Source organism: Heptranchias perlo, chromosome 4 (assembly GCF_035084215.1).
Source record: "Heptranchias perlo isolate sHepPer1 chromosome 4, sHepPer1.hap1, whole genome shotgun sequence".
NCBI lineage: Eukaryota > Metazoa > Chordata > Chondrichthyes > Hexanchiformes > Hexanchidae > Heptranchias > Heptranchias perlo.
The window spans coordinates 118,900,567-118,909,291 of NC_090328.1; the positions used below are offsets into that span (position 1 = coordinate 118,900,567).

The following is an 8,725-nucleotide window of genomic DNA, read 5'->3' on the forward strand; positions in this document are numbered from 1 at the left end:
CCTGGTTCAAAGTCCTCTGTGCATTTTCTAGAGAGTAGTCTGTAGTTTGAAGGTTTGGCCAATAATATATCTTATTACTTCCTCAGTTTTGTGTGGTTTTAATATATATAAACATATCGCTCTTATGGCAAAAGAAACAGAGGAGATTTTTCTTAAACAGCGAGTTATGATCTGGAATGCACTGCCTGGAAGGGCGGTGGAAGCAGATTCAATAGTAACATTCAAAAGGAATTGGATAAATACTTGAAAAGGAAGAAATTGCAGGGCCATGGGGAAAGGACAGGGGAAAGAGACTAATTGGATAGCTCTTTCAAGAAGCCGGCACAGGCGCGATGGGCCGAATGGCCTCCTCCTGTGCTGTATCATTTCATGATATGACTTATGACGACGCCGGCTGCTTTATAATACGAAGTAAAATAGCAACTCACCCCCGCAATCTATCATGTTGTATTCATGTGGATTTTCCAAGGGCCAGCAGTCATATTCAGTGTTGTCCAGGTCGTGCCATCCTCGTGTACTTTTCGTTAACATCGCCTTCGCAAAAAGAGAGAGAAACAAACCGTCCAAACAATCTGGTTAGAAATGTCACTTGATCCGATACTGACCCCCAGTTAAAAAGAACTGTCACATTGAACGGTACAACCAGTTTCTGAACCCAAGACTTCTCTTTCAGCAACTGAGAGCTATTCGGAGTGATGTTTGATTTTAAAGTTTTATAACGGCAGGATATTTAGTTCCTGTTTTCAATTGGGTTTCACACACGAATTGATTTCTATGATTTTCTTTTTGTCAAAACAAGTATAGTTTGTATACATTGCCCGACCCACCGTGATCTCGCTGGGCTCATTTGTAAAATACATTTTACCCTGTAATAGCTAGAGGGTTCGTGGGGTTTATATGGTTAATAATGTCGAGCACATTAGATATAACGTTGAGTACTTTTTAAAAAACCTACCAGCAGATAGAAAACAACGAAATGAGTAAATCCATCCGACCTCGAAGCTGACATAATCCTCTGTAGCGCAGTGCAATGCAAAGTGAATCCAATACGCCAGTACTGGGTATTTTAATTTTTTTTAAAAGCCTGTGATTTTTCCTTGTGTGAATTCTCTGAGCGGTTTCACTGGGTCTAGACCTGCTTCTATGAGCATGCGTCAAGGTCCAGACTATCTACTAACAAGGGGGAAAGAGCGAAAGGCAATAGACCATATCACCATTACCCACCTCAATACCTATGGATATTGATCTGCACCTCTCTACATCGAACCAAAGATCGAACCACTTCACACACAAAATATCAGCTGGAAGGAAAACCCAAATTGTTTGGTTTGCACAGCCAAAATTCTTGAACCTCCCTCTGCCCCCAGGTGTAGAATTTGCTTGAAATGAAACTTGAGAATACGAGGCACATCAGATAACGTTTAAACCAACTGTAAATGGTGCACTTTGGCTTCATGAGATTGGGCAGTAACTTGGGCATCCAACCTAACCCATGTGTGTGTGGCAAACAAGCAGAGTTGCAGATTCAACAGGGCACCAAACATCAGTTCTACAGCCCTTTGGCTGGACAATACTCCAAATCATAGCAACAGTACACGGTCAGGAAGTAAAGGTGCAGAGTCTGGTCATTTTATGTAAATAACTCGATTTATAAACAGATGTATCGATTAATCATTCGTTTTGACTTCAAAAGGCTGAACAGGAACTTGGTGTTGACTGAACATGGGATCAAAGGAGCAGGTGGAGGCCATTCAGCCCCTCAAGCCTGTTCCACCATTCAATTAGATCATGGCTGATCTGTATCTTAACTCCAACTAGCCGCCTTGGTTCCGTAACCCTTAATACCCTTTGCCCAACAAAAATCTATCAATCTCAGTTTTGTAATTTTCAATCGCACCCCAGCCTCAACAGCTTTTTTTTTGGGGGGGGGGGGTGGGGGGGAAAAAAAGTTCCAGATTTCCACTACCCTGCAAACATGTAAATAGATATATATATGTATGGTTAATGTAGGCAACTCGGCATTCTCCTCATGTCGGAATTATAGGACTATATATGCTTTGCAAATTGCCACTATAAGTTCACGAGACAGCAGTGCCCTTTAATGCAGCCTGCTCACCAGATTGACCCAATAATGTGTACCTTATTCTTCCATTTACAACCTTCTTCCTTTTTAAATTCTTTCTGTTAGTTACGTTTTTGGGCATTCTCTCCATTCGTTTTTTTTCTCTCTCTCTGTCCATCACTCTTTAATCCCTACCTATGCGTTCTGTAAACTCCTCACAAAGACATTCTTGCTCTCTGCCTGCCCCATCCATAAGGGCTGGTTACTCTCGCCTGCATATGGAAGAGATATTGCTTGGCCCTTGCTTAAAGCAACCGTAAACATCAAGTTAAATCACCTTAGTCAAGATTGTAGGTCAGCAGTAATTATGTCACAAATGATCTCGGAGTGAATGCAGTTTCTCCATATAGATGGGCAACTGGTAAATAATCTGACATGTTCATATATTAGTGCCTAGTGAAGCTTTGTGTTTCCTGATTGCATTCCACAAAACCATATTTCAGATGGTCATGTAGAGAGTGCCCTCTGAATGACAGTCAAGAAACTTCTAAAACTTTAATTACGCGATAGACACTCGTGCACCGTGGAGGACGGACACCGGAAGTAAACGACCATTTTCACAATACAACCAAAAAAAAAACCTCATCTAATGACCTGGAGTTCTTGGGACAACAAGGTATGTGGTGACCTGGGATGGTGGTGCTAATAGAGAACAGGAGAAAGAATCCGAAGGTCAAATTAGCCACAGTCCATAGCTTTGCAGATTTGCAGTGTGTATAAAGGTGCATTCACACGACAGCTCAAGGAGGGGTGTGAAATGGTTGTGCTTTGCACCAACGCTGCAGTCAGTGTAAATTCAGCCTGCATTCACAATCAGGGGCCGAACTTTCCTAATTCTTGAGACGTTTCCACTTGTGGGGGAGACCAAAACTAGGGGCCATAAATATAAGATAGTTACTAGTAAATCCAATAGGGAATTCAGGAGAAACTTCTTTACCCTAGAGAGTGGTGAGACTATGGAACTCGCTACCATGCGGAGTAGTTGAGGCTAATAGCATAGATGCATTTAAAGGTAAGCTAGATACGTACATGAGGGAGAAAGGAATGGAAGGATATGCTGATAGGGTGAGATGAAGAGGTGGGGGATAGGGAGGAGGAGGTTTGTGTGGAGCATAAACGGTGGCATAGATTAGCCAAATAGTCTGTATCTCTGCTGTAACACAGGGGTGAAGAGTGAGACTTTCTGGAGGAAACTGCTTCACTCCGATGCTACAGTTGTGGTATAAATGCAGAGTTAGGAGATGAGTTACTGCCAGGCCCATTTCTGCAGTATATCAATGGCTGCCATTTAAGACGGTTCCTCCTTCCCTTCACTGAGGGACTCACCTCAGTCTCATTTTGCCATAATTTGCTCTACTAAAAAGACTTATCTTAACATGTTTGGTGCAATTATACGACATGGCATTCAATTATTTCAATGCTGAGCAGCAACCGGGGCGATGTGATTTTTAAAAAATGCACTTAATTTTCATTCAAGCAAAGATTTTTTTTCCCCTCTTTCTCTAGCACAAGGAACAATTTTCGATGCACCTGCTGTATGCTGGGAGTGTCAAAGGGAAAATCTCTCCTCAAATGTCTTCAGAAACTTAATAGAGGTGTTCAAAATTATGACGGGTTTTGATAGAGTAAATAAGGAGAAACTGTTTCCATTGGCAGGAGGGTCGGTAACCAGAGGACACAGATTTAAGGTAATTGGCAAAAGATCCAGAGGGGAGATGAGGAGAATTCTTTTACACAGCAATTTGTTAGAGTGGTGGATATATACTTAGAAAAGGACTATGGGGAAAGAGCAGGGGGAGTGGGACTAATTGGATAGCTCTTTCAACGAGCCGGCACAGGCACGATGGGCCGAATAGCCTCCTTCTGTGATGTATCATTCTATGAAGAGATGAGAACTTAGTCTGATCCTTCTGATAATTGAGGGCAAATAGTAAAAGGACTACTTGAACTTCTTTAAGGTTTTTAATTTATATATTTGGATTCAATATTCTGCTAAACAAGATGAAATAGCAGTGCCGAGTAATGAAACAACTTTTTTTTCCCCCCTATTGCTTTCACCGTGTCAGTTGAACAGTTTAGGTCTGGTCCAGCATGGGTTAGATGCAGAGTGAAGCTTTTGCCACTCGGCCCCACAAACATGCTTCAACACTAACCTCAGAAGACCAACAATCACCAATTTGGTATTAAGTGCACAAGGTTTACTGTAGAATCCTGTCATTGGCATAGAAATTAGACTTTCACTCCATCAATCTGAAATGATATCCCATATATGCTTAGACCCACTCTGTCACGCAGTGCCCAGAAGTAGTCGGGTTTCAAAAATTACCAATTTCAGACTGAAATAAACAGGAATGTTTGTGTGTTCGTTTACTGTTAAATTTGCTTTAAAATTACATGGAATTTGAAAGAATCATTTCAGTCCCTGAGTGCAGTTATAAAATTCCCTTCTTCCACAGGCAAGTGAATTAATTATGCTTAAAATTCCCAGTGTACCATGACCTAGGGTTTGGTGCGAGAATTATGAGGGGCAATTCATCAGTACTCAAACAACTTGAAGTTAAAAAGGCATTTTTCTATTGGTTATTATTGTATTCAAATCATTTTTTCACTTTTACTTTAGTTTTCCTTATGCCTATTTGTCCAAACTGTTTATTTACAAATGGAAAAAATTAAAATTGAAATACAAAACATGACACATTAAATGTTTACAGATATGACTGGACTTCTGGTAATACAGCAGACTAAGGTTTCAGCCGATGCAACTCACGCTTGCTCACTTGTTTAACCCTCAGGTAATAGTTTCTCTCAAGTACAGTCAGTTTGTTTTTGTCTAAGGTTAATGGGAACATAGGAACAGGAATAAGCCATTCAGCCACTTGAACCTGTTCCATCATTCAACTAGATCATGGCTGATCTGTACCTCAACTCCATTTACCCACCTTGGTTTCATATCCCTTGATACCCTTCCCTAAACAAAAAATCTACTGATCTCAGTTTTGAAATTTTCAATTGACCCCCAGCATCCACAGCCTTTTGGAGGGAAAGAGAGTTCCAGATTTACACTGCCCTTGAAGGATCTTAAAAGAAACAAATTACATCCACCATGCACAGTCTTCCACTGTGTGGGACTGACACTGAGAAACTTGCTTTGGGTTTGGGGACTGTACTCTTTACACTAGATGGCAGTGCCATCTAGTGGGGACGGCTAGCATTATAAGAAATTTTAAGAGTCAGTTTATACCGTGAACACGTATCAACAATCCTTTCGAGTAAAACAGTTGCAGTTGTCTAAGGCACACATTTTCAGGGATTGGTGGTAGTGGGGGGGGGGGGGGGCAGGGGTGATGGTGGGGAGAGAGAGAGAGAAGAGAAAGTTTAAGTAACAATTCAAGATTCTCAAAGAAAAATGTTCGTTTAAATTATAAATTACAATTTCAATACAGCGTTTTTCAAAGGAAAGGATGCCCCAGAGCATGGTACATTGGCGAGACCATGCAGACGCTGCGACAACGGATGAACGGACACCGCGCAACAATCGCCAAACAGGAGGGTTCCCTCCCAGTCGGGGAACACTTCAGCAGTCATGGACATTCATCCACCGACCTTCGGGTAAGCGTACTCCAAGGCGGCCTTCGAGACACACGACAACGCAAAATCGTCGAGCAGAAATTGATAGCCAAGTTCCGCACCCATGAGGACGGCCTCAACCGGGATCTTGGGTTCATGTCACGCTACATGTAACCCCACCAGCGAACAAATGTTATCTGTTTTTAATATAATGGGTCATTTGCTGGCTTTCTCTGCCTTCCGGATGTTTCTGCCTCTCTCTGTTTTTTTTCCTGTTTGTTTTTTTGTTGAATGTGTATTCGGGGGTTTTGCAGGTGACACCTCTCTGTCTGAACACGGTGATTGCCTTGGCAACGGGCAGTTGCAGGGGCATTCTGTAAACACCATGTATTGTTCTATATGTATAAATGCGTAGGCTTCAAGGAGCTCCTGAACATTTACCTGAGGAAGGAGGAAGTCTCCGAAAGCTTGTGAATTTAAAATAAAATTGCTGGACTATAACTTGGTGTTGTAAAATTGTTTACAATTTTTCAAAGTAGTTCTGTTTAAGGCTACTCTAACAATGGCATCTGATAATATTTGGAATGTGACACAGCAAAGCTTTCTTAGAGGTCATATAGATGATTAGGATTTGTATTTCGCTCTCATCTTTCTTAATTAGACTTACCTTTACATCCCTTTATATTTCTATTTCCCTTGTTCACTCTTCATATCCCGTGTTCTCATTTTCTCAAATCCCTTATTATTCTATTTCACTTTTTCTCATCTCCGAATTCTACTTACTTTTGCTTATGCCTGTTTTTTTGTGTGCGTCTTTCATTTCCATCCTCATCTTTTTCTTTCCCGATTTCGTTTATCTAATTCTTTTTCTCACCTCATTCTTTTTCTCTACTATTTCCACCTGCCATTTTCTATTTACCTTTTCACATACGTGTTCTTTGTATTTTCTTATCTCATCGCCCTCATTTTCTCACATCTTTCATTATTCACTCTCACTTTCTTACTCAACTCTTAATTTGTCTACCTTCTACATCTCCTTTTCTCATTTATTTTTTTCTGATCATCTTGTTTAAAAACTCATCTTTATTCAATATTGCTCTCCTAATTTCTCCTGCCTTTCGATATGCCACTTTTCAAATTCTTATGTTTACCTTTCCTGATCTTGGTTATCTGTTTCCTTTACCTCCTCAAATCTCCAACTTTTTCTCGATACCTCGTCTCCTAATCTCCCCCTTTTTCATTGTATCTCTGTCATGATCTTATTTCATATGCTTTCTTATTCCTTTCATGTTTACTCTCCTCATTCCTTACATTTTCTACTTACCTTTTCCTCTTCTTTCCTTTCCCCTTTCTCTTCTCCTATTATCTAATTTCCTTCATTTCTACACAACTTCCTTCTTTTTTTTAGTTTCATTCTTCACTCCCCACCTCTTTTTTCCTCATACTTTATTTCCCTTTCTCTCTGTCCATGTCAAATCTTTTATTTCTACAATTTTTCTTTACAATTCTTGCTTTTTCTATTTTCCCCCCTCTCATCTTCCTATATTTTCTTCAGTTTCTCTCATATTTTCTCCTTACCCTTTCCTCTCATTGTCATGGCTCATTATTCTTGTTCATGTTCTCCCTTTTCATCTTTCACTTCCTCCTTTCTCATTTTCCACTTACCTTTTCCTCTCCATTTTCTATTTTTGTGTCTTCCCTCATTTCTTTTTCATTTTCTCAAATCTCACTATTCTATTTCATTTATCCATCTTATTTTGAATTCTCTCTTCTGGTTTTCTTTGTGTTCCCCTTGTTATAGTCCTGTGTTTTCATCATCTCATTATTTCTCCTTCTCCCTGTCACTTTGGTAACTGCAATTACCTTTTCCTTTCTTTTGTCTTTTTCTATGCATCTCATTCCTTTTATTTTCCACTTACCTTTTCCTTTCCCGGTCACTTCCTTTGCTCATTTTATTAACCCTATTTACCTTGTTTTCTATTATTTCCAATTTTTCTTTTCACTCCTCCGATTTTCTAACCTTCCTCATTCCTTCTGCTGGTTCCTTACTCTCTTCATATCCTCATTATTTTCTCTTCTCCTCTTCTCATTTTCTATTTACAATTTCCTTTCCCCACTTTTTTTTCCTAAACTCAGGTCTCATTATCCTATTACAGTTACTCTTTCATTTCCCACTTTCTCTTTCTTTCCTTCTCATTGCTCTCATTTTACTTACCTTTATGTCCCCAGGACTGCATTCTTGGTACTCTCCTCCTCATACATGGTAACCCTCAGCAGCATCATGTATACGCCATTGACACTGAACTCTAATCATCCTGGAAACTTGCACTTAAGGCCAGGACCCATCTAAGTTTGCGGCCGTCCCGACAGACTCCCACTGAAAAGCCCCACAATTTCAGGGCAAACTTCTCCTCCTGTACATGTCCAACCCTGTCTCTCTAAAATCTCCAGGTTACTAATCTTTCTCCCTGTATGTGTCTCTCTATATGCTTTATCATTATCTGTGTATCTCTCCCTTGCATGTCTGCCCCTCTACATCATCTATTTAATTCACCAGTTTAAATCTCTGTACATCTGGACCTGTCTCTATCTCCATGCTTGATTCCCCATTTGCATATTAAATAGTGTGTGCTGTCATCTTTCCATTCAGAAGTCCTATAACAGTGCCTATGAGGCTTCCAATGTTAACTGTGTCCACATCTAGTGATGCCTGCCCCATCATGTTTTTAATAGGATTTCCCCATTAATGTAGAGCCTCTGGGACTAGAATACTTTAAACATGCTGAGTTGCTTTGCTTGCAATTGCAGGCTCTTTCCATTGGGTGGCACCCAGGAACAAATTTCTGAAATGTTTCTGCTAGCTGGGAAGGTCCTCAGGCAAGTTTGTTTTGAATTTCATTTTCAACCTTAAAAAATGGTTACCTCTTCATTTTCTCTTTTCCCCACCACAAAAAAACTGCAAGTGAAAGTGAATGTACCAGCTCATTGTACTTCATATTCTGCACCATGACATAACTGCAGAGAATCACCCATTTC

At 40.3% G+C, this 8,725-nt stretch overlaps 1 protein-coding gene across 1 annotated transcript in view; it reads right to left on the minus strand.

Moving 5' to 3' along the window:
• The window catches only part of LOC137320671 (atrial natriuretic peptide receptor 1-like), a 50,215-nt gene extending 42,822 nt beyond the window's left edge, over window positions 1-7,393 (minus strand). The window contains exons 1-2 of the mRNA XM_067982350.1: window positions 7,355-7,393; window positions 429-534 (exon numbers count right to left, since the gene is read on the minus strand). Coding sequence (XP_067838451.1) covers window positions 429-534; window positions 7,355-7,393 — 145 coding nt within the window. The remainder of the gene's footprint in view (window positions 1-428; window positions 535-7,354) is intronic.
• Window positions 7,394-8,725: the final 1,332 nt, after the last annotated feature.